General features: G+C 48.4%; 1 protein-coding gene across 3 annotated transcripts in view; it reads right to left on the bottom strand.

Annotated features, from left to right (window-relative positions):
* Positions 1–244: 244 nt before the first annotated feature.
* PPP3CC (protein phosphatase 3 catalytic subunit gamma) overlaps positions 245–25,396 on the bottom strand; it is a 54,289-nt gene continuing 29,137 nt past the window's right edge. The window contains exons 4-14 of one of the 3 annotated variants that reach the window (XM_059490759.1): positions 18,967–19,078; positions 15,457–15,602; positions 13,798–13,937; positions 12,934–13,011; positions 12,742–12,836; positions 10,371–10,496; positions 9,396–9,473; positions 7,671–7,752; positions 6,083–6,180; positions 3,138–3,167; positions 245–457 (exon numbers count right to left, since the gene is read on the bottom strand). In XM_059490759.1, the coding sequence (XP_059346742.1) occupies positions 282–457; positions 3,138–3,167; positions 6,083–6,180; positions 7,671–7,752; positions 9,396–9,473; positions 10,371–10,496; positions 12,742–12,836; positions 12,934–13,011; positions 13,798–13,937; positions 15,457–15,602; positions 18,967–19,078 (1,161 nt within the window). In that variant the 3' untranslated portion in view covers positions 245–281. Of the gene's footprint in view, positions 458–3,095; positions 3,168–6,082; positions 6,181–7,670; positions 7,753–9,395; positions 9,474–10,370; positions 10,497–12,741; positions 12,837–12,933; positions 13,012–13,797; positions 13,938–15,456; positions 15,603–18,966; positions 19,079–25,396 lie in introns of all 3 variants that reach the window. The other 2 variants (XM_059490758.1, XM_059490760.1) reach the window with 2 other exon arrangements.

Consider the following 25,396-nt stretch of genomic DNA (forward strand, 5'->3'; position numbering starts at 1 on the left):
GCTGGACAGCGCAACACTCCCGGGATGCTCTAGCAGTTGGATTGGTTTCTAACTCAAAAAAAAAAAAAAAAAAAAAAAAAAAAAAGAAAAAAAAAAAGACATTTTTATATATATCGAACATAAATTAAAAAAAAAAAAATTACAAAATGGTCGCTTTCTTACAGAACGGATGCGGACTGGATTTATGGACGTGCCTCCAGGTGAAGTCGGTTTCTCCCCCTGCCCCCACCCCACCCCGCTAATAAATAAATAAAATTCATGACGTTTTGGATCCTCTGGCGTTACTGGGGTTTCTTGCCCGTGCCGTTCTTGTCCGCAGAGTTCGAGGTTACCAAGTTCACGGGGCCGTCCGCGTGCAGCGAATCCTTGCGCGGCGGCATGCGCTCGTTGATGCGGTCCAGCCCCCGCGCCTCCTCGAAGCTGCGGATCTTGTGCTGCGGGGAGAAGCCGCGGATGGCTGCGGGAGGGAAGGGAGCACAGGGAGGAGGTGTCAGCATCAGGATGGAATTAACCCCAGAGGAGCCCTCCAGCACACGCCAGACACCAACGGGGACAGGTGGAGGGGACAGAAAGCACCGGGCTGGGTTTGGGGATTCTTTGGGGAGGTTTTGGAGGTGCCAGCGCGTGTTCGGGAGCAGCTGGAGGCAAGGTTTAGGAGGTGCTCTGCTCCCTAAGAGCTGCTTCTTTTTGGGGAGGTTTGGGATTTGCTCTGCTCCATAAAAGGATGCTCTTTTTAGGGAGGTTTGGGATTTACTCTGCTTCCTAAGAGCTGGTTCTTTTTGGGGAGGTTTGGGATTTGCTCTGCTCCATAAAAGGATGCTCTTTTTAGGGAGGTTTGGGATTTACTCTGCTTCCTAAGAGCTGGTTCTTTTTGGGGAGGTTTGGGATTTGCTCTGCTCCATAAAAGGAGGCTCTTTTTAGGGAGGTTTGGGATTTGCTCTGCTTCCTAAGAGCTGGTTCTTTTTGGGGAGGTTTGGGAGTAGATCTGCTCCCTAAGAGCTGGTTCTTTTTGGGGAGGTTTGGGATTTGCTCTGGTCCTTAAGAGCTGGTTCTTTTTGGGGAGGTTTAGGATTTACTCTGCTCCCTAAGAGCTGGTTCTTTTTGGGGAGGTTTGGGATTTGCTCTGCTCCCTAAAAAGAGGTTCGTTTTGGGGAGGTTTACGATTTGCTCTGCTCCCTAACAGCTGGTTCTTTTTGGGGAGGTTTAGGATTTACTCTGCTCCCTAACAGCTGGTTCTTTTTGGGGAGGTTTAGGATTTACTCTGCTCCCTAAGAGCTGGTTCTTTTTGGGGAAGTTCAAGATTTGCTCTGCTCCCTAAGAGGCAGTTCTTTTTAGACAGGTTTAGGATTTTCTCTGCTCCCTAAGAAGTTGAGGATTTGCTCTGCTCCCTTAGAGGAGGTTCTTGTTTTTAGGGAGGTTTAGGATTTGTTCTACTTCCTAAGAGCTGGTCCTTTTTGGGGAGGTTTAGGATTTGCTTTGTTCCTGAAGAGGTTCTTTTTCTTTAAGAGAGGTTTAGGACTTGCTCTGCTCCCTAAGAAGTTTAGGATTTGTTCTGCTCCCTAAGAAGAGGCTCTTTTATTTAGAGAGGTTTAGGATTGGCTTTGCTCCCTAAAATGAGGTTCTTTTTAGGGAGGTTCAGGATTTCTCTGCTCCCTAAGAGGAGGTTCTTGCTTTTGGGGAGGTTTAGGATTTGCTCTGCTCCCTAAGTGCTGGTTCTTTTTGGGGAGGTTTGGGATTTGCTCTGCTCAAGAGATGGCTCTTTTTGGGGAGATTTAGGATTTGCTCTGCTCCATAAAAGGACGTTCTTTCCTTTTAGGGAGGTTTAGGATTTTCTCTGCTCCCTAAGAGGTTTAGGATTTGCTTTGCTCCCTAAAAGGAGGTTCTTCTTTTTAGGGAGGTTTAGGATTTGCTCTACTCACTAAGAACTGGTTCTTTTTCTTTAAGAGGGGTTTAGGATTTTCTCTGCTCTCTAGGAGGAGGTTCTTTTTTGGGAGGTTTAGGACTTTCTCTGCTACCTAAGAGCTTTTCATGGAAGCATGCAATAATTTGGGCTGGGAGATTAAAATCACCCAGTTAAATTATCCCAGGTTTAACCTTGGACACTTACAGAGATGGGGCAGCCACAGCTTTTCTGGAAATTCCATCCCACCACCCTTACAGGAAAGAATTTCCTTCCAATATCCCAAACTTCCCCCGATTTTAATAGTATAGGAAGAACTTGATAAACCAGACAGGTGCTTGCTGTCCCCAGAGAGGGAAATCTCAGGAAAATTTCAAAGCTGAAAAACACGACACTAAAAAATAACAATTAAAAAGAAAATAAAAATTTTAAAAAAAGGCAAAACCCAGAACAACAGAACAAAGACACCACCACAAGGCTCTGAACTCCGACACAAACCACACACTGCAACACCAGGAGAGGGAACAGCTAGTCCTTGGATCACAAAGGCAAAATTCTTGCATGACCAGGAGACACACGGGCAGATTTGGGAGGGATGAATCCCACGGAGGAATTTTATGTCCCTGTTCCATCACCGCGGGGACGAGCACGTCACCCTGGCCCTGATGACACGGACCAAATGTGAAACTCCTTTGTGCTACAGAGAATTTAAGGAAAAGGAGCCTCTGCCAAATCTTTTACAAGGACTTGGCTGGCTCACAAACAACTTCCCTTGGTAAGCAAAGCCTCTGTAGAGCTGCGTGGCCCCGCTTGGCATCGAGGAAAAATCCTCATGGATCCGTCATTCCTACACCCTACAGGCAGAGAATTGCCTCTCCACCTTGGCCTACCTGTGGGGAGGGCAGGGGTTACACCAGCACCACAAAATCCTGTTTTCTAAGGGTTTTGATGGTGCTGGCAGATTGCAGGACCTCAACCCCAAGGTCTCGAGCCGCCGCAGCAGGAACCGCTTTGGCAACTCCAAATAAAGGTGTCCCACTAAGGAATAAACTGTTCAAGCTGCAACAGCCTTGAACCAAACCCCTGGGTGTTTTTTCCTTCCCAGCAGGGCCTTGTCCTCCCCCACTTCTGGTGATGCAAGAGTAAAAAGCTTCCGTTAAGGGCTGGTAAAGCTCTTTAAAATGAGCGCACGCACACACGGAGATGATTTGAGTCTCTCGCCGGGTTCTAGCCATACCTTCCCGTGCCTCTACCGCTTCTACTGTGGCTGCAATACAGAAGAACAGTGGCATGCAGAAATGAAGACAGGGAAAAAAAAATAAAACAAAACAAAAAACCAAAACAAAACAGAAAAAAAAAAAAAAAGGAACAAAAACAGAGTGACAGTGAGTGATCCGACATCATGGCTGCGACGCAGAGCCCGCGGCCCCCCAGCCCCGGTGGTGCCAAACGAGTGGCGAGAGGGGAGAAAAAGGTGACAGGAGGTGGAGAGGAAGGGGGGAAGGGGACCCCCGAGGGCTCAGGGGGAGTCTCCTTTCCTCTGGGTTGATCTGATGGAAGGACAGAGGAGCAGAGAGCGGGGGCTTCCTGCTGTGTGCACTGCACAGGGACAAGCTCGGAGTAAGCTCTGCTCCAAGCTGGGTGGCTCCAGAACACCTTTGGGTGATCAGTTATGTGGGATTCACCCTCCACCACACAGAAGGGATCCCAGGGGATGTTTTGGAGCAGTGGGAAGGAGAGGGGCAGCCTGTTTTCCAGGGAAGGACAAGCAGCAGGTACTGGGCTGCTCCGCTCCCGGTGCCTTGAGTTGTAACAGAAAATCAGGCTCCAAACCCAGTTTGGCTTCAGCTCCACCTCCTGCAAGTGTTACCAAGCAACAAGGCACCACAGAGCTGAGCAATGTCCCCCTTCCTAAATCTGCTGCAGCAACATCCGAGGTTTGGTAGGCCCTGCCTCAACATCTGGAAGGGCGCCCTTCCCTTGAGCAGATTCTCTGGATTTTAGCCTCAAAACTGCAGCTTTTTTCACTTTGGACACAATGCAGAGGCCACGTGGTCCTGGGGAGGCCACGGAGGAAGGATGGAGCTGTGGCTGCACAGCTCTGCCCCAGATTCCGTGACTTTGTTCAGTAGATTTTGCCAAGCCCTGCTGTGAAAGGCTGGGGAGAGGCTCAGGAGGGCAGGGCCCCCCTCACTGCAGCCCCGTTTCCCTTTTCTGAGGTGCACAGGCACCCCAAAAGGGGGGCACAGCCCCTCCTCCTCACCCAGCAGACGGGGCTCCCATAAATTCACCGGGAGTGTGAAGGGATGTGCAAAATGGGAAAGGGTGGGAGGATGGGGAAAAGGGGGAGGGAAAAGGGTCAGGACAGGAAAAGGGGGGAGGAAAGGGGGAAGGACAGGGAAGGGAGAGTGGGAGAAGGGGGAAGGAAAGGGAAAAGGGCCAAGGAAAGGGGAAAGGACAGGGAAAGGAGGGTGAGAGAAGGAGGAAGGACAGGGAAAGGAGGGAGGGAGAAGGGGGAAGGACAGGGAAAAGGGAAAGGAAAGGGGTCAGGACAGGGAAATGGGGTTGGGAGAAGGTGGAAGGACAGGGAAAGGGGGAGGGAAATGGGTCAGGACAGGGAAAAGAGAATGGGAGAAGGAGGAAGGACAGGGAAAGGAAGGTGAGAGAAGGAGAAAGGACAGGGAAAGGAGAGTGGGAGAAGGGGAAGGACAGGAAAAGGAGAGTGGGAGAAGGGGGAAGGACAGGGAAAGGGAGGAGGGAGAAGGGTCAGGACAGGGACAGTGGAAGAAGGGGAAGGTCAGGGAAAAGGGGGAAAGAAAGGGGTCAGGACAGGGAAAGCGGGGAGGGAGAAGGGGAAGGACAGGGAAAGGGGTCAGGACAGGGAAAGGAGAGTCAGAGAAGGAAGAAGGACAGAGAAAGGAGAGTGTGAGAAGGAAGGAGGACAGGGAAAAGGGGTGAGGAGGGCAGGAGAAGGCGGGAGATGCCGAGGGCAGCGGGGGCAGCCTGCAGGCGCGGGCAGGGCGGGTAAGGCAACAGCAAAGGCCCAGCTTGTTTGTTCTGTCCTGGGGAGAGGCTTATTTTGGGGGAGAGGAGATCCCTGGTACCCCTGAGAGCAGCCCCTGAGAGGGGAAGGTGCTGGAGAACGTCACAGCATGACCCTGTGCTGTCGGGATCCAGGGACAGAGCTGCTGCAGCAGCCACCTTCCCACTCAGGCTCTGTTCCCAGAACTGGGGCGACGGGGCTGTGATGGTTTCTATAAAAAAAGGGAAAAAATATCCATCCTCCTCTGTGGGCAGAGAAATCCATGAGCTTGGGAGTGCTGCTGCACCCTCCCTGGGAGCAGGCAGTGATATTGCCACGTTTCTGACTCGTGAACTCTTTAATCCAGGCAAACCCCAGCCCCAGCCCGGGGAGAGCTGCAGGAAATCCCCGGTGCCCATGGAAGGGGGAAGCTGGGGAGGTGCCAGGCTTCAAAGGCCATGGCAGGGGAGGATTAACACACTGGATTACAGGATTCCCCCTGGGCTAGCTCATTCCCTGAGCACCAGCCAACCTCCTTGCCCTGGGAGGGGAAGGATTGGATGCTGTGCTTTCTGAGCTGCTGAGGGAGGCAGCAAATTTGGGAAGAAACCTCCAAAACTACCTCAAAACCTGAGAGGAGACTTTTCTGAACCATCCAGCCCTGGAGGAACCTCGTTCCTTTGGCTGGACCTTCCTCCTGTTTGGAATTCATGACTTTTGACAGGGGCAGATTGGGAGGGGTGTGGTTGAACAAAGAACAAACAAGCAGCTGTGTCACTGTCACATTCACACAGAGGCAGTGTCACTGTCACATTCACACAGAGGCTGTCACACAGCAGCAGCACAGCGAGGGGAGGCAGAGGATGTGCACCATGCAGCGTTAGAAGGGAAATCAAGGAGAAAAACTTGTTGCAGAAACAAACAATTAAGCACTAAACATGCTTTAGGCAGGGTGCTGTGGGTTTTCTTCCTCGAGGGTACACGGGGACAGCTTGGCATCTCTCCACACCCCCACCTACACCTCTGCTTACTCCTGCTTGGCAATCCTTCCCGCAAAGGGGCCTGAACCCTGGCTGGGGTCCCCTGGCACCCTCCAGGCCGCCCGTGGGAGCTGCTCCAGGGGGTTTGGGGCAGGGGGATGCAGGGGCAGGGATACTCACCGGTCTGCAGGGTCTGCCTCCCCCCCGAGAGCACTCCCAGGGGCAGGGTACCTGTGGGGGTCAGGCCTTTGAGGGTCAGCACGCTCTCACTCTCCTCCCTGCAGGGAACAGCAGCAGTTACACACTGAGTTACACACTGTGGTGGGTGTTGTGGGATCATGAGAATCATGGAATCATTAAGGCTGGAAAAGACTTCTAAGGTCACCCAGCACCACCACTACCCACGTCCCCAAGTGCCACATCCACACACCTGTTCAACCTCTCAGCCCTGGACAGCACAATCCAGTACCTGGCAACCCTTTCCATGCAGAAATTTCCCCTAATATCCAACCTGAGTCCCCCGTGCTGTACTTTGAGGTTGTTTCCTCCCCTCTGTCATTTGTTATTTAGGAGAAAAGTCCAACCCCGACCTGCCTACAACTTTCTTTCAGGAAAATGTGTCCTGAAAGGGTGAGGAAAAACCACCTGTCCTAGGAAGTTTTTCCCTTCTTTCTTTTCCTAACCAGTGTTCCCCACCACCCAGTCCCCAAATTAAACTCAGTCCCAAAATGATGTGCAGTCCCTGAATTAAGCCTAGTTTCTGAATTAAGTCCAGTCCCTAATTTAAGCCCAGTCCCCAAATTAAGTTTGGTGCCTAAATTAAGCACAGTCCCCAAATTTAGCCCAGTCCCCAAATTATACTCAGTCCCCAATTAAGGCCCAGTCCCCAGTTTAAGACCAGTCCCAGAACTAAGCTCAGTCCCTGAATTAAACCCAGTTCCTGAATTCAGCCCAGTGCCCAAATTCAGTCTGGTCCCCAAATTAAGCCTGGTCCCAAAATTTAGCCCAGCCCCCAGATTAAGCCTAGTCCCCAAACTAAGCCCAGTCCCCAAAATTAAGTCGAGTCCCCAGTTTAAGCTGAGTTTCCAGTTTAAACCCAAACCCCAAATTAAACTCAGTCCCCAATTTAAGCCCAGACCCCAAATTAAGCCTAGTCCCCAAACTAAGCCCAGTCCCCAAAATAAACCTAGTCCCCAATTTTAAGTCCAGTCCTCAATTTAAACCCAGTCCCCAAATTAAGCTGAGTTCCCAAATTAAACTCAGTTCCCAATTTAAGCCCAGTCCCCAAACTAAGTCCAGACCCCAAATTAAACTGAGTTCCCAAATTAAACTCAGTCCCCAATTTAAACCCAGTCCCCCAGTTAAAGCCCAGTTCCCAATTTAAGCCCAGTCCCCAAATTAAATTCAGTCCCCAGTTTAAGCCCAGACCCCCAGCTAAAGCCCAGTTCCCAATTTAAGCCCAGTCCCCAAATTAAACTCAGTCCCCAATTTAAGCCCAGACCCCAAACTAAACCCAATCCCAAATTTAAGCCCAATCCCCAATTTAAGCCCAGTCCCCAATTTAAGCCCAGTCCCCAATTTAAGCACAGTCCCCAGTTTAAGCACAGACCCCAAATTAAACTCAGTCCTCAATTGAAGCCCAGTCCTCAATTTAAGCCCAGACCCCGAATTTAGCCCAGTCCCCAAACTAATCCCAGCCCCCAGTTTAAGCCCAGTCTTCAATTTAAGCCCAGTGCCCAGTTAAGCCCAGTGCCCAGCCCATCCTCACCGAAGGACTGAGAAGACCCGTGCCATCTTCCCAATGGCTCTGATCTTATTCCTGATGATCTCCTTGCGCACCGTTGTCCCACCTGAGGGAGAGAAAAGAGCAGAGAGCAGCACGTTGGAGGCTTCCTGCTCTGCAGGGAAGGTCAGCATGAAGCCCCTGCCTGACTCCAGGAAAAGAAATCATGGTTTGTACAGAGTCACAGCTACACCGGAGAGAGAACGGTGCTGGAAGGATGGCATCAGGATGGCACCAGGATGGCATCAGGATGGCACCAGGATGGCGGTGAGGAGGGCAACACCAACGAGATGGCACACACGGAACTCGAGAGGGCTAAAGAGAGTAGAACCACCACAGGACACGGCCTCGGGGAGGTGTGGCTGCCAGGTCGCCAGCTGGGCCCACACTGCACAGGATGGGACACAAATGACTCAGCCATGAGGACGCGCTTTGCAAGGCAGGGCACGGAGGGGCTGATGGGCACCGCTGGGCTCGCCCGCAGCGGCACACAAGCATCAGCTTTGGCATCCAAGGAGCACAGGGAAGGGCTGGCCCGAGCCTGGCAGCTCTGCTCTGACCCCACACGGACACAACAGAACTGGGGGAGCTCCCCTTCCGCTCTACGGACCCGACGGGAGAGAGAAACATAAAAAAAGCACAGAGGGAGCTGAAATCAAAGGGAAAATTCGGGTGGAAAGAGGGAACAAATCCATCTCCTCTCAGCTGAGATTCCTCACATGGCCCAGTACACATCAGGACAGGGAAGCCAAACCCAGGGCTAACATGCACCATGGCTCAGCCATGCACTACGTGGCTGCATTCAGAATCAGGTAGAAACGTGACCCCCGTTTCTCAGAGTTCCTGGAGGAACGCAGAAGGGTTAAAAAACACATGGAGCTTATGTTAAAACTGAAAGGGGATGAAGAGACTGCCCCACTAGTCAGCTCTGGAAATCCACTTCAAGGATCTGGTGGCACAGGCAGTGATAATTAAGCTTGTAGCAAATTCTAGCTGGGTACCTTTCGGATAGCTTGAAATGTAGTGATCTTCAGGGAGAGGAGACACCAAGAAACAAGTAGATGAAGACAGAGATAGAAGAAACAAATTTAATTTTCATGGGAGGGAGGAAAGAAAAAAACCAAAAAAGAAAAACAAAACGGAAATGCAATGGGATAAGCGGGTTAGAGTCTCCACCTGGGGCCGAGGCAGCTCAGGCCCCACTTCTTGCTGCCCCCCTCAGCTTCCTCAGGTCACCACCTCACTCCTGAGTCCCCCCAAAATCCAAACTGCTCATCAGCTCAACCACTGATTTGTCCCCTTCATGCACAGCTCAAAAGCAGGGCCAAACCCAGCGTTTTTGGGGAGGGGGGTGACACGAGAAGCCACTTTACAGAGGAGTTCACTGCAACAGATGAGAAGACTGGGTGGATATTTTGGTGCAGAAAATTCTGAATTGGGGGAAAAAATAACCAGCAGCCTGTGTAAGGAGCAGGAAACCATTCCCAGAGTAGCTGGCAAGAAGTGTCTGTCGCAGTGAATGTCATTTAATTTCTCTGTGACTGAAAAGCAAAGGAGAAAAAAAACCCCAAACATTCCCTACCCAAAACTGCAAAAAGAACTGGAGACCCTGGCTGGGCATCCAGCTATAAATCAAGAGCTGCTCAGACATGAAAGACCTTGCCCAGCCTTTCCCCCCGCTGCTCTCTGCTGCCAGCAGGGATATTTTACCTTCCAAGGTCTCGTCGCCATCCGAGATCAGCTCGTCGTCGGAGCAGATGTTGAGGATGTTCACGAGCATCTCGGTGACTGCAAGAGGCACAGACAGAGAGGTCAGAGAGGCCTGGCCATGCAGAGGGATTTGGAGGGCCAGGGAAGGATTTCAAGGTCGTCTGTGCCCTGCAAGTGGGAGCCTGAAGACACTTTTAGGCACAGCCTGCTGGTGCCCGCAGCGGCGCCGGAGCAGACGACACACGCTGCATCTTCTGCCAAGGAGGTGGATGCAGGCCAAGCACATCACAGAGGAACCAGACGTGGGGAAGGAGGTGCCAACATTCCTGCAGAACAGCCTGAGCTCCCTCAAGGTCCCCCCTCCCCATCCTCACCCATGCCAAAGCCACCTGGCTCTGAGAAGGGCCAAATTTGGGGAGGGGGGGGATTCGACCTTTGCTGCCTCAAAGTCAAAAAATCCTTTGGGAGTGGTGAGGGTGAAGCTGCACCCCAAACAAATGAGACTGGGGTGGAATTTAATCTCATCAGGAGAGGTGAAAATCCTTTTGGTGAAAAGCTGAGGCAAAGTCTTGGTCATATTTTAAGCTGCCTCGCCTTGTTCAGAATGAAATAAGCCTTGGATTGAAGTGAATGCTTCCTTTTTGGTGGGCCAGGAGCCAACAGGAATTTAAAATTCCTCTGCTGCAAACCAAGAGAAACATCTCCAAATTCTGAGGTGGGGCTACAGCACCCAAGAGCAGCCCCACCAGCAATGCAGGAAGAGCAAGAAAGGAGTGTTTTATTGGTAAAAGCTTTTTCAAACAGCTGGTTTTGCATGAATTTAATCCAGTAATGAAGATCTCCTTGAGCCTGAACTGCTCTCCTGTGCTACCTGGAGTTGCAACACTCTGCCAGCAGTGTGGGACAGGTTTGTGACACTCAGGATATGAGGAGCAGTCACTGGGAGTTGGGAACAGAACCCCAAATCTCTCTTACCCTTTTCCCCTACAAAAGGCAAGGACCATGTGAAGACATCCATGAAGTTTGGAAGCCAGTAGGGGTGAGGGGAACAGTTGAACTGCCTGATGTTCATGACGTTGTTTTCATATTTCAGTACAGCAGCTGGGGGAGAAAAGGCAGAGAGAATAAATGTCCATGGGCACTTTCCACCTACAGAATCCTGGATTTGAAGGATCTTAAGGGCAGCGACACCTTCCACTATCCCAGGGTGCTCCAAGCCACCCAGCCTGGCCTTGGGCACTTCCAGGGATGGAGCAGCCACAGCTTCTCTGGGAATTCCATCCCAGCCCCTCCACACCCTCAGAGGAAGCAATTCCTTCCCAATATCCCATCCATCCCTTCCCTCTGGCAGTGGGAGCCATTCTCTGTGTCCTGTCCCTCCATCCCTTGTCCCCAGCCCCTGTCCAGCTCTCCTGGAGCCCCTCTAGGCTCTGGCAGTGGCTCTGAGGTGTCCCTGGAGCCTCTTCCTCTTTCACCCCCAGCTCTCCCAGCCTGGCTCCCTCTGCAAGTTTTATAAAACCTTCATTATCAACACCCTGTTACACTCATGTAGCATCAAGCTACCAACTCTCCAAAAGGAGAAGAGAAATTTTGGTTTCCTCAGGTTGATTCTCAGCCTAAAACAGTGAAACTCAAACAGAGCCAAGATCCAAAGTGAGGGGTGAAAACCTCACAGCTGGTGAAAATTCCACCATGAACCCCATGGTTTAGGGGCAGAGGGAAGTGGAAAACTGTCCTACACTATCAGCTCCTGTGGGATGGCAGCATCCATCAGAAGGGCTCCATTCTCCTGTGCTGGGAATGAAAGCTTTATTCCAGGCCTCATGACTCCACAGTTAATTGCCACAGTAACACATTAAGTCAACCACTTCAGCTCAGCACACAAAGCTCTCTTTCATTCCAGGCACAAGAATGTGACTGGAGGAGAGGGTTTGTATCAAAAATAGGGTGGTTTTTGTATCAAAACCAGTGTGGTGGCAGCTGGAGCAGGACAGGGATTGTCCCTCTGTGCTGGGGAGGTGCCTCGAGGGCTGTGTCCAGTTCTGGTCCCCTCACTGAGACCTGGAGGGGCTGGGGGGGATCCAGGGAAGGGAACAGAGCTGGGAAGGGTCTGGAGCCCCAGGAGAGGCTGAGGCAGCTGGGCAGGGGCTCAGCCTGGAGCAAAGGAGGCTCAGGGGGCCCTTGTGGCTCTGCCCAGCTCCTGCCAGGAGGGCACAGGGACAGGAGCAGAGGGAACGGCCTCAGGCTGGGCCAGGGCACCTCAGGGTGGGCACAGCAGGAATTTCCCCATGGAAAGGGGGCTCAGGGCAGCTCAGGATGGGCACAGCAGGAATTTCCCCATGGAAAGGGGGCTCAGGGCAGGCTCAGGGTGGGCACAGCAGGAATTTCCCCATGGAAAGGGGGCTCAGGGCAGCTCAGGGTGGGCACAGCAGGAATTTCCCCATGGAAAGGGGGCTCAGGGCAGGCTCAGGATGGGCACAGCAGGAATTTCCCCATGGAAAGGGGGCTCAGGGCAGGCTCAGGGTGGGCACAGCAGGAATTTCCCCATGGAAAGGGGGCTCAGGGCAGCTCAGGGTGGGCACAGCAGGAATTTCCCCATGGAAAGGGGGCTCAGGGCAGCTCAGGATGGGCACAGCAGGAATTTCCCCATGGAAAGGGGGCTCAGGGCAGGCTCAGGGTGGGCACAGCAGGAATTTCCCCATGGAAAGGGGGCTCAGGGCAGGCTCAGGGTGGGCACAGCAGGAATTTCCCCATGGAAAGGGGGCTCAGGGCAGGCTCAGGGTGGGCACAGCAGGAATTTCCCCATGGAAAGGGGGCTCAGGGCAGGCTCAGGGTGGGCACAGCAGGAATTTCCCCATGGAAAGGGGGCTCAGGGCAGGCTCAGGGTGGGCACAGCAGGAATTTCCCCATGGAAAGGGGGCTCAGGGCAGGCTCAGGGTGGGCACAGCAGGAATTTCCCCATGGAAAGGGGGCTCAGGGCAGGCTCAGGGTGGGCACAGCAGGAATTTCCCCATGGAAAGGGGGCTCAGGGCAGGCTCAGGGTGGGCACAGCAGGAATTTCCCCATGGAAAGGGGGCTCAGGGCAGGCTCAGGGTGGGCACAGCAGGAATTTCCCCATGGAAAGGGGGCTCAGGCCTTGGAACTGCCCAGGGAGGGTTGGAATGCCCATCCCTGGAGGTGCCCAAGGAACAGATGAAGTGACACTCAGCGAAAGGTGGGGATTGGGCACAGGTTGGATTCAATGGCTTGGAGCTCTTTTCCAATTAAATTATCCTGTGATTTTGGAAGGGCAGAGTGGAGGAGAGATTTCCTGACCCCCATAAGAGCAGCAAAACCCCAGCCTTACCCTTGTTGTTATAGACATCTAAGTAATTTGGTGCAGAGAAGATTGTGATTAACGAGGGAAAGCCCGTGGTCTGGCTCTTCCTGTACATTCGATACCTGCAAAACAGAGCACGAGTTAAACCCGGCTTAGCACAGCCCAAACCTCGTTTAGCACAGCCCAAACCCCGCCCAGCCCCGGGGCTGCAGCACTCACCCAGCGTCCTGGGCTTCGTGAGCTCGGATTACGGATAACAAACTATTGTTCTGCAAAAATTCACACACTGCAGGATAACTGCAAAACAAAAAGGGAGGAGAACTCAGCTGAGAGCAAAGGAGAGCTCAGAGCTCGGGTGGTCTTGGTTTCTGGGAGCAGCCACTTGCAGAAAACATCCAGTTTCTGGATGTTTTTCCAACACCAAATATGTTTTATTCAAAAATTATTCAAATTATATATTTTTATCCAAAAATTAATTGCAAAGGGTTCTGTTAAATCCTTCCTATAAGTGGACTATCAGCACAAATCCTTTTTTAGCAAGGAAAAAATATTTCCTAGAGATCCAGGTGCTGCAAACCACTCACAGGGCCAGTCCAAAGAAGCATCTCTGCTGCTTGAGATGCCAATTGTACAAAGTAACTTATCCAAAGACAGATCAAAATTCACATTTATCCAAAGACAGCTCAATATTCATGGAATCACAGAATGATGAGGTTGGAAGAGATCTCTGAGATCATCAAGTCCAACCTGTGCCCTAACACCTCAACCAGACCATAGCACCCAGTGCCATGTCCAGTCTTTTTTAAATACATCCAGAGATGGTGATTCTCCCTGGGAAGAGCATTCCAGTGCTTTATTATTATTTTGGTGAAAATTTTTTTCCTAATATTCAACGTATACTTTCCCTGACATAGGAAATTCTTATCCAAAGACAACTCAATATCCAAAGAAGCAAAAAAACAAAGAAGAATTTGTGTATCAGAGCCAAGTGAGGAGAATTCACGTAGACTGCAAAGCCCCCCAGAGTGGCCTGAGCATGATTTTGGTGTGAGAGGAGAGAAATGCCCCCTGAACAGCCCTCACCTGTAGAAATAGGAGCAGCCTCGGACAGTGTTGTGGGCAAAGTGCTCCAGGGTTTTCTCGTTGCCGTAATCCTCCGAGGGATCCGACCACAGCAGGTCACACATCGGACCAAAGGCTGGAGGCTCCTTGAACCTGTCTAACTGGAGAGGGGACACAACATCAGCAGGAGCTGGGGCAGGATTCCTGTTTTGTTCCTCTGTTCATGTCCTGGATTGCCAAGCAAATTGTGTTCTATTGACCATCTGCATGGCAGTTGTCTTCTATTAAATGAGCAGTTTTCCTTATCTCTTCCACACCCACTCCTCCCTCTGGGGAGACATGTGCTGATAAGAGGCCACTGAATGTCACTGCATGGCTGATAAGAACTACAGCATCCCATTGGGAGATGTGAGCCCAGAGGGAGGAGCCAAGCATTCCTGCCTGGATATAATCTGGAGATTCTGGAACACCAACCAAGCATTCCTGCCTGGATATAATCTGGGGATTCTGGAACACCAGCCAAGCATTCCTGCCTGGATATAATCTGGAGATTTGGGAACACCAGCCAAGCATTCCTGTCTGGATATAATCTGGAGATTCTGGAACACCAGCACGGCTTCTGCACTGGATTCCCCAGAGGAACAGCAGCTGCCTCTGCCCCTGGACCTTCAGAGGAGACTCCACCCTTGTCCAGGATCCCTGCTCCAGCAGAACCAGCCCTGACACTGCAGGAGGGCTGAGCCACAATTCCAATGGGACTGCTGCCAACACCCTGACCCACAGGGTGTCAGCTTGGGTGCTGACTCTGCATTGTTTATCTTTTTATTTACTGCATTGTTTATTTTATCTTTTTATTTTCTTCCCTATTAAAGAACTGTTATTTCTTGCTCCCATATTTTTTGCCTGAGAGCCCGTTAATTTAAAATTTATAGCAGTTTGGAGGAAGGAGGGGATTTACATTCTCCATTTCAAGGAGGCTCCTGCCTTCCTTAGCAGACATCTGGCATTCCAAACTGAGACAGTACAAATCACCAACGGGATGAGACTGCTGTGGGACACCTCTTGAGCTGTTTTATTTTCCAGCATCAGCTTCATTACATGGTTATGACAATGGGAAGATGTCATTTCAGTTCACATCTTAGGTAGCAGACAAAGAACTTAACGTTACAACTCACTTTTTAAGTTTTTTGACCAATCACACAAAGCAAAAGCACATTGACAGTAGTTCCATCCAACCACTATAAGCACAGGTACCTTTGGTTAAACAATGCTTGCTTATTTCAAATACAACACCTGCTTGTGAGCCTTAAAACACAATGCACAGAGCTCCATTATTAAGCTTAGAACTTCCTAATATCTTCTTAGATATACTTTTCAGTAGCTTATGGATTTATTTTAGACAAGCATTAATACACAGACCATTGTTCTATTTGATTAATATAGAGACCATTATTCTATTTGCTTTTACTTTTCTACTTTTTACATAATTTTTCTGCTGACCAATCTCATGGCTACTGCTTAGTTCCAATCACAGTTCTGCTGTTTCTAAGTCCTGCCTTTTTTAGCTTTCTCCAAACCCTCTGATTTTATGGATTCCCACCCTTCCAGCCCCAAATCCACACAGGAGTGAACCCCACAGGGAACTGGGAGGGAAGGGAAAAGCTCCTGGAGCTGACTTACTTTCCTAATGTCATCTAGACACGTGATTTCTGGAGACAGGCCCCCGTGGACACACAGGAATTGCTGGTTGAGGAGGGCAGCAAGAGGAAGACAGTCGAAGGTGTCCATGCACGCGTCGTACACTCGCTCCGAGTACTTGATTCGACCTGCAGGGAGGAACCCAATCAAGCTCTGATCAGCTCAGGTGCTGATCAATAAACTCCAGGAACCCAGCTCCTAAATCTAAATGGCTCACAAATCTAACTTTGCACCTGGTAGTGAAAATACTGATTTAAAATCAGCAGTGTATTGGTGAAAATACTGATTTAGATAAAAATTTTGCACCTGTGTATTCATGAAAATGCTGATTTAGAATGAACTCTGCACCTGCACATTTGTGAAAATACTGATTTGGAATCAAACTTTGCACCTGTGTATTCTTGCAAATACTGATTTGGAGTAAAACTCTGCACCTGTGTATTGGTGAAAATACTGATTTAAAATCAGCAGTGTATTGGTGAAAATACTGATTTAGAACCAAACTCAGCACTGGGTATTCATGAAAATACTGATTTAGATTAAAACTTTGCACCTGTGTATTTGTGAAAATACTGATTTAAAATCAACTCTGGGTATTGGTGAAAATAATGATTTAAAATCACCTGTGTATTTGTGAAAATACTGATCTGGAATCAACTCTGCACCTGTGCACTTGTGAAAATACCGATTTAGAATCAAACTCTGAACCTGTGTATTGGTGAAAATACTGATTTAGAATCAACTCTGTGTCTGTGTATTCCTGAAAACACTGATTTAAAATCACCTGTGCATTTGTGAAAATACTGATTTAGAATCAAACTCTGCACCTGTGTGTTTGTGAAAATAATGATTTGGATTAAAACTCTGCACCTCTGTATTTGTGAAAATACTGATTTAGAATCAAACTGTACCTGTATATTCCTGAAAATACTGATTTAAAATCAACTCTGCACCTCTGTATTTGTGAAAATACTGATTTAAAATCAGGAGTGTGTTCATGAAAATACTGATTTAGAATCAAACTCTGCACCTGTGTATTCGTGAAAATACTGATTTAGAATCAACTCTGCACCTGGAATCAACTCTGCACCTGTGTATTTATGAAAATACTGATTTAGAATCAAATTTTGCACCTGTATATTGGTGAAAATACTGATTTAAAATCACCTGTGTATTCCTGAAAATGCTGATTTAGAATCAACTCTGTGTCTGTGTATTGGTGAAAATACTGATTTAAAATCAACTCTGCATCAGTGTATCCATGAAAATATTGATTTAAAATCAGCAGTGTAATGGTGAAAATACTAATTTGGAATCAATTCTGCACCTGGAATCAACTCTGCACCTGTGTATTGGTGAAAAATACTGATTTAGATTAAAACTTTGCACTTGTGTATTCCTGAAAATGCTGATTTAGAATGAACTCTGCAGTTGTGTGTACTTTAAATAAGTATTGGTGAAAATACTTATTTAAAATCACCGATGTATTTGTGAAAATACTGATTTAGAGTCCAACTTTGCACCTGTGTATTCCTGAAAATACGGATTTAAAATCAACTCTGCACCCATGTATTCCTGAAAATTATGATTTAGAATCAACTCTGCACCAGTGTATTTGTGAAAATACTGATTTAGAATCAACTCTATGTCTGTGTACTCCAGAAAATACTGATTAAAATCAGCAGTGTATTCATGAAAATACTGATTTAGGATCAAGTCTGCACCTGGCATCAACTCTGCACCTGGGCATTTGTGAAAATACTGATTTGGAATCAAACTTTGCATCTGTACATTGGTGAAAATACTGATTTAAAATCAGCAGTGTATTTAGTGAAAATAATGATTTAGAATCAAACTGCACCTGTGTATTGGTGAAAATACTGATTTAGAATCAACTCTGCACCTGTGTATTCCTGAAAATGCTGATTTAGATTAAAACTTTGCAACTGTGTATTCATGCTAATACTGATTTGGAATCAAACTCTGCACCTGTGCATTTGTGAAAATAATGACTTAGAATCAAACTGCACATAAATAATTGTGAAAATACTGATTTAGATTAAAACTCTGCACCTGTGTATTCATGCTAATACTGATTTGGAATCAAACTTTGCACCTGTGCATTTGTGAAAATACTGACTTAGAATCAAACTGCACATGTGCATTTGTGAAAATACTGATTTGGAAAATAATTGTTGGGCGTGTAAAAGAAAAGGTTTTTTTAATCTGGAATTGGACAATATTAATGTCCCTTCGGTTTGTTTTCCACAACACCTGCACTGAGATCAGCACCAAGGAGATGAGGAGTTCCCAAATAATGAAAATTGGGATCATGAAATAAATTTGGGATGCTGCTGAAGCCACCCCATCACTTCCCACAGCACCTCCAGACTCATCCTGACTGCTGAATTTGGCACAGCAGCCTCACACAGCCATGGGGGCAGGAACTGCTTTTCCACAGCTCCTGGGAGCAGGATTTGCCCACTGATCTTCCAGGGCTGACAATTCCAGAGATGCCTCACCCCAGCAGAGGGGAAGAGGATGTTCCCATAGATAAATCACAGTTTGGCTCTTACACCAAGGCTCAAATCTGCTCAGAAATAGCCATTTTCCAGAGACACTAACAGGGGTTCTCAGGGAAAGGGAAAAGCAGCACCTCCTGTTTTCCAAAGGGAAAAACCCAACCCCAGCACCTGGCTCAGACTCAGCAGGAGCTCACCTGTGTGCAGGTGATGGGCACAGCAGCCAGCACAGAGCTGGGAGGTGTTTCCCAGCTCATTCCTGAGTTAACAAGAACAGCGACTCATCCCCTCTGAGCCTTCCCCCATCCAGCACCACCCAGAGCTGATGGGATAAAGATTGGATTTGTGCCTTGCCCAGAATTATCTCTGGAGGTCGGGTCCTTGAGCAAGAATTCCCTAAAGGAGCTTTGCACTGAGTTCTCCACCTCTTTTATTCCTTGGAATGACAGACACCCATCATTCCCTGACCTCCCCTCAGCGCTGCTTTAAAAACATCCAAATGCCGTGCACAAACCCATCTTTTCACTGCAAAAACCATTTGAAAGGTAAATGATCCTCACCAGTGCAAACAGGGAGGAGCAAATCCTTCCCCCATTGCAGCTCCAATCACTGATCCCAGCTGCACAATCTGGAGCTGGAAGGCTTTTGGCACTGATTACACGTTGGAAGTCAGGGAGGGGAGGATGTGTGTGCCTGCCTCATCAGGAGAGAAGTGTTCCCATTTCTTCCATCCACACTCAGGCTTTGAAACCAAAAGGCCACATTTGGTGCTTAGCAGAACTTAAAGATTTGGGGTTTGGGGTATTTTTTTATAGCAGAAGAGCAGGAAAACAAGACAACAGGTTTTTACAGCTCTGAGGCACAAAAATTGAAGCCCATGCCTTCTCACAACACCTTATTTTTTTTTAAATATATTTTAAAATGTATTATTTAAATGGATTCAAATCCTTCTCCCACTGCTGATACTTACATTCCTGCTTGAAGGTGAAGTACTCTGTGAGGTGCCTGCACTCATGGTTCCCTCGAAGGAGGAACAACGTTTTGGGATGATTTATCTTTAAACTCCATAAATACAGCACACACTGCAAGAGAGGCAAACAGAGCAGGTCATAAAATCCTTTCCCAGGGCACTCATCAGCCTCAGACTGCACTAAGAGGTTCTGGGAAGACACCCAAAGTGGAACCCAGCTCCATAATGGGCAGTGCATCTTCTCCTGGCCAAGTGGGGAAAAGCCACCGGGATTTCTCTATATTAGGGCTGACTTGGAGAAGTGACAAATGAGGTCGTGGCCAACAGAAAGCAGCTCAGGGCTGGGTGGGGGCAGCTTTGCTTCCAGCACAAACCAAAGGATAAAAAACCCCTTTTGTAGAGCAGCAAAGCAGAAGCAGCTGTTTGCTCCAGATGCTCCACTGGGATGGAGACCAGTGAGAGGAGCAGGCAGACATTTGTCCATGAAACACCTGGAAAATTAAACTTCACCTTCCCCACTGATTTCCACCCCCACTGGTTTTTCTGCTTATGCTACAGTCATGTGAAGCTCAAGCTCAAAACAGGAAAAGCTGAGCCTAAAAAACAAGCTTAGCTTAGCAAAGCTGTCTGCCTTTGAAAAGGGCTTTCCACATCCCCTCTGTGAGCAGCAGCACCTGCAAAACAGAGCCTTTGATAAGGCACAGACCAAAGTCAGCCTGAAACTGGGGTTTTAGCAGAAATATTTCATGCTGGCTTCCCCAAAAAAAGCCTGAGGGAAGGGCTGGGAGGGCTCACTCAGCCCCATGTGCTCGGGCTGACAGCAGCAGAGCTGTTATCTCACATGGGGAAGTGTTATCACATTTCCCTCCTTGCTGTGGAGTGCTGGAAGGACAATCCATAAGGACAGCAAGCTCCAGGAGCTGGATTAAAGGCTCTAATAGGAGCTTACCCTGGAGGCTGACAGGCTGCAGGACACGCCTGGGAAACAGGAACCACCACAAGTGTGTTTTACACCCTCCAAAATTCCCCAGCTGGGGCACAGATCCCCAGGAACCAGCTGGAAACAACCAGAACCCAAATGAAGCAGTTCCCAGTTGGTTCCCAGCACAGCCAGCTTAGATCTGGTGGTGTTGAAGCACTGAACCTGTTCAAGCACTGAACCCTCCAATTTAAAATTCCCCATTTGGGGCACAGATCCCCAGGAATCAGCTGGGAACAACCAGAACCCAAATGAACCAGTTCCCAGCACAGCCAGCTTAGATCTGGTGGTGTTGAAGCACTGAACCCTCCAATTTAAAATTCCCCAGCTGGGGCACAGATCCCCAGGAACCAGCTGGAAACAACCACAATCTAAATGAACCCATTTCCCAGTTGGTTCCCAGCACAGCCAGCTTAGATCTGGTGGTGCTGAAACACTGAACCCTCCAATTTGAAATTCCCCATCTGGGGCACAGATCCCAGGAACCAGCTGGGAACAACCAGAACCAAACTGAAGCAGTTCCCAGTTGGTTCCCAGCACAGCCAGTTTAGATCTGGTGGTGCTGGAGCACTGAACCTGCAAGGTAAGCTCTGCAGGAATCATCCCAGCTGATCCCAAAAACCCTGAGGAGCTGTAAAGCACTGCCTGTGTCTCACTTGGAATTCAAGCCCACATTAACAACTTGATTAATTGGGAATTCCAAACGAGAACGGGGCCAAGGCCAGTAGCAAAATCATGTTTTATTGCATCTGTTACCAGGAGGAATGCTCCCAACAAAACCATTTATAATTACTTTGGGATTTAAAGCTTTAATCTCCCTGTGCTTGCAAAGAAATGTCATTTTTCTGGGCTGCCAGGAGAGCTCTGAGGCTGCTATAAATGAACCAAATGACTTGGAGGAAGAAGCAGCCCTGGCATCAAAGCAAGACAGAGATGCAGCATCAATAGGGGAGGGTTTGGGATGCATTTTTAAAATGCAGAGATTTTTAAAACACATTTGAAGGGGTTTAAAGTGAAATGGGGTTGAATTTGGCACCACAATTCTTCCTGGACAGGGCAGGGACATGGAGAGAGACCATTCCCTGTGGCTGGAGGTTGATGTGGGAAATGCCAGGTACCAGGAGGACACTGGTAAAGGACATTGGAGAGCCCTCAAAGGCTCCAGAGCGGCTGGGATGAGGAATGAGGGAATTTCTACACTTGCATGCCTCAGATGCTTCCTGGTGTTTTGCACAGATCCCTTTCCCAGGAATTGATTGCAATAGCCAAGGAGCAAATCCAGGCAGTCAGAGCTTTTTGGGTTTAAATAATTTTAAATAATCTCCTCCCTTTATTCTGTCTCTCAGTGTGAAACCCAAAGCCAAGGGTTTGATCTACTTGGAAAGTGAAAGCTCAGCAGGACACAGGGAGGGAATTCCAAGAGGAATTGGGACTTTTAACCCTAAAAATACAAGAGGGGCTGGTGCCAAACCTGCCCCCACCAGGACCTCTCTCACTATTCCCAAAACCTGGCATTTGTAAGGAAGTTTTACACATGGAGCTTGCCAGAGTGAGAACAGAAGGAAAACTCCCAAAATCACCTTCACTTCCACTTTACAGGGCTGACTGCATCTCTTGTGTATTACTCTGGATCTCTTTAATATTATTCTGGATAAAAAGTGCATTAAATCAAGATTAACATATAATTCCATAATTAGCAATCACGTGTCCCATCATAACTGGATTGGCAGAAGTGGCCTGGGAAAGGAGCATGCCATGATCACACCCCTTTTCCTGATAAATTTCTTCTTTCCATGGATTCTGTTCCTGGCCATAACAATTCACTTCCTAATTTAACAAAATCATTCTCTTCATTATATTCCAGCTTTGACCTCCCTCACCATTCCCAAAACCATCTGTAAGGAAGTTTTACACACAGAGCTTGCCAGGGTGGGAACAGAGGGAAAAAAACTCCCAAACCCACCCCACAAATCCCCCATGAATCCCACTTTACAGGGCTGACTGCATCTCTTGTATATTACCCTGGATATATTTAATATTATTCTGGATAAAAAGTGCATTAAATCTAGATTAACATATGACTCCATAATCAGATAGCAATTGTGTATTCCATCACAATTGGATTGGAAAAACTGGGAAAGGTGCTTGCCATGATCACACCCCTTTTCCTGATAAATTTCCTCTTTCCATGGATTCTGTTCCTGGCCATAACAATTCACTTCCTAATTTAACAAAATCATTCTCTTCATTATATTCCAGCTTTGACCTCCCTCACCATTCCCAAAACCATCTGTAAGGAAGTTTTACACACAGAGCTTGCCAGGGTGGGAACAGAGGGAAAAAAACTCCCAAACCCACCCCACAAATCCCCCATGAATCCCACTTTACAGGGCTGACTGCATCTCTTGTATATTACCCTGGATATATTTAATATTATTCTGGATAAAAAGTGCATTAAATCTAGATTAACATATGACTCCATAATCAGATAGCAATTGTGTATCCCATCATAATTGGATTGGAAAAACTGGGAAAGGTGCATGCCATGATCACACCCCTTTTCCTGATAAATTTCCTCTTTCCATGGATTCTGTTCCTGGCCATAACAATTCACTTTCTAATTTAACAAAATCATTCTATTCATTGTATTCCAGCTTTGTGGACTGGGATGATCCTTCCCTACCATGAGCACAGACCCCTCTTGTGCCATTCTGCTGAATGAAAGGAGCATTTTTCCCACTGGGGATCCTTCAGCAGGGCCCTGCCTCATCAGCATCTCCCTAAAATGGGGGGATTTCCATGGGAAATCAGGGAGTTCATCCTGATTTCCATGCTGCCTGTGAGCCCTGCACTCTGGAGCTGGGATCTGAGGCCAGCAAACCCTTCCAGCAGCATTCCAGCTTTCACACGCTTCTTCCCTCCCCTTTTCCCTCACAATTCTTTTCTTTAAAAAAAAAAAAAAAACAAAAAAACACCAAACCATCAACCAATCCACTCTCCATGGCCTCATTATGCTGGGAATTCATGTTTTTAAATGAGAATTTCCCTAAGCCAGAGGCCCAGCAAGAATTTGTTGAATGATTTGTTGCTGATTTCCAGCTGAGCTGATGAACTGAGAGCCTTGGGGAGGGGCTGGGGGTTTGGAAGGCTTTGTGTGAGCCACAAATTCCTCCTTGTACCTGGACAAGCAAACACCTGGAGCCACAGGGAGCACCTGGAAGGGAAATTTGGCCCTTACACCTCCTTGGCCCCCAGTCTGGCATCATTTCCTGTAATTAAACCCTCCCCTCCTGCTTCATTCTGTAAAAAGGTCACTGTTAAGGAATATCCTGAGCTGGAAGGAATCCACAGGGACTCCAAGGCCTGGCTCTGCCCAGGACAGCCCCAGCTGCTCAGATCATCCCAACTCGGTGTGGTGACTCATGAGGTGCTGCTGCTGCTCCAAACCTTCCCAGAGGTCACACCACAGGGAAAACCTGGATGTTTTCCCATCTGGGACACTCCAAACCTGCTGTTGTTCCACTACAGAAAGCAGATTTTGTGCATTCAGGTGGGGAATCTCTTCGAGCACAGTGGGTGTGCAGCATTCACATTCTCTAAAATGTGAATCTGAATTCTTTGCCCAGGATTTTTCTCTTGGGAAGCTGAGAAGCTTCAGAGAAAAGGAAAACAATTCTTATCTCACTTGCTTCTCCTGTGTTTTGCTTGTCTGGAATGTGTTTGGAGATTGTTTATCCACAGGTGATTGTTTCATTGGATTCTGGTGTGAGTTATTTTAACTCTTTGCCCAATCAGGGCCAAGCTGTGTCAGGACTCTGCAAAGAGTCACAAATTTTCATTATTATCTTTTTAACATTTACTAAGTATCCTTTCTGTATTCTTTAGTATAATATAGTATTCTTTAATATAATATTATAAAATAATAAATTAGCCTTCTGAGAACATAGAATCATACTCATCATTCCTGCCTGTGTCAGGGCATTTCCCAGCAAATATAACAGTAGGTGGAAAGGAGAAGCACATGGGGATGAAAAATTCTGGATTCTGCCTTATCCTGATGTTTGGAGTGTTTGCTGTGCCCATCAAAGCCCACCCTGAGCTGTGGGACCACAGGGATTTTCCAGGGGGAAATTGTGGCATTCCTGCTGCAAAAGAGGGGGAAAGGGAAGAAGGAAATAAAAGCTAAAACATCTTTTTTGTCCCACCACCTCCATTCTCCAAGGCCATACATCCTCTTGGAATTATTCCATATTATCACAGGCAGAGAGGACAAGGGGGATTTGAACTAAAAGGGGATTTGGATGGGATATTGGGAAGAATTTCTTCCCTGTGAGCATGGGGAGGGCTTGGCACAGGATGCCCAGAGGAGCTGGGAAAGAGTTCCTCATCCCTGGAAGTGTCCAAGGCCAGGTGGGACAGGGTTGGAGCAACCTGGGATAGTGGAAGGTGTCTCTCCCAGGGGTGGAACAGGATGGGATTTAAGGTTCTTTCCAACCCAAACCATTCCATGAGTCTGTGATGGAGAGATCAGAGTCTGATCCCCAGCATTTCTGGGTTAAGAGCAGAGAGTGGGAGCAGGGCTTTTCCACCCTGGATCTACACAATCCATACACACACAGGGCCCAACACCTCTCATTTGAAGGCTCAAAAAAAATTTAAAAATCCACCTTTTCTCTCAGAAGGAGCTGCTGCTCTGGAATTTAATCCCTGCACACACAGTGGGATGTGTCCTTCCCCTTCCTCCCTGGGGGCTCCTGCTGCCAGCACCACCCCAAACCCCCCAAATCCCAGATCCCAGCAGCCCCAGCTCTGCCTCTATGTCCCTGCTCCTCGTCACACCTTGGCTCCCTGTCAGCATTCCAGAGCCTGGGGCTGGAAGGGAGCCAGGGGCTGCTGGAGCTCAAGCTGTCAGCCCTGCTCTCCCTAAATCCTCTGCAGAATCCTTCAAAGAGCCCCTTGCACTCATCCCTGACAGCTCCTTCCCGAGATTCCTCTGCAGAGCCACAGGCTCAGCTGTTCCTGCAGCCTCTTTTATCCAAGAGAAATCACTCCCTCTGTTATTCCAGCTGATTTCTGCCACATTTCAGGCCCCTGCTCCTCCAAAAGCTTTTCCTTGCGTTGCTTCCAACTGGGCTAAGTGCTGCACTTGCACTCAGCTCTGCCTCTGTGAATCCAGCTGGCTGCAATCCCTTGGGATTTGTGGCATTTTGCTAAGAGCTGTCCCTTCCTGTCCCATCCCAGCTCTGCCCTGAGGCAGCAGCAGCCACAATCCTTTGTACTCCCAATTTCTTGGCCATGGAATCCCTGTCACAGCCCAGGTGACTCCTGCTCCTCTCTCCTGACCCCATTGCAAGGTTTTAGAAGGAAGCAGTGACTCAGGCTCGGGGCTCTTTCTCCTCCTGCTCCATCCTGAATTCTGCAGCTTTTCCAACATTTCCTTCCCACCGCCTG

This window comes from Ammospiza nelsoni, chromosome 30, assembly GCF_027579445.1.
Source record: "Ammospiza nelsoni isolate bAmmNel1 chromosome 30, bAmmNel1.pri, whole genome shotgun sequence".
NCBI lineage: Eukaryota > Metazoa > Chordata > Aves > Passeriformes > Passerellidae > Ammospiza > Ammospiza nelsoni.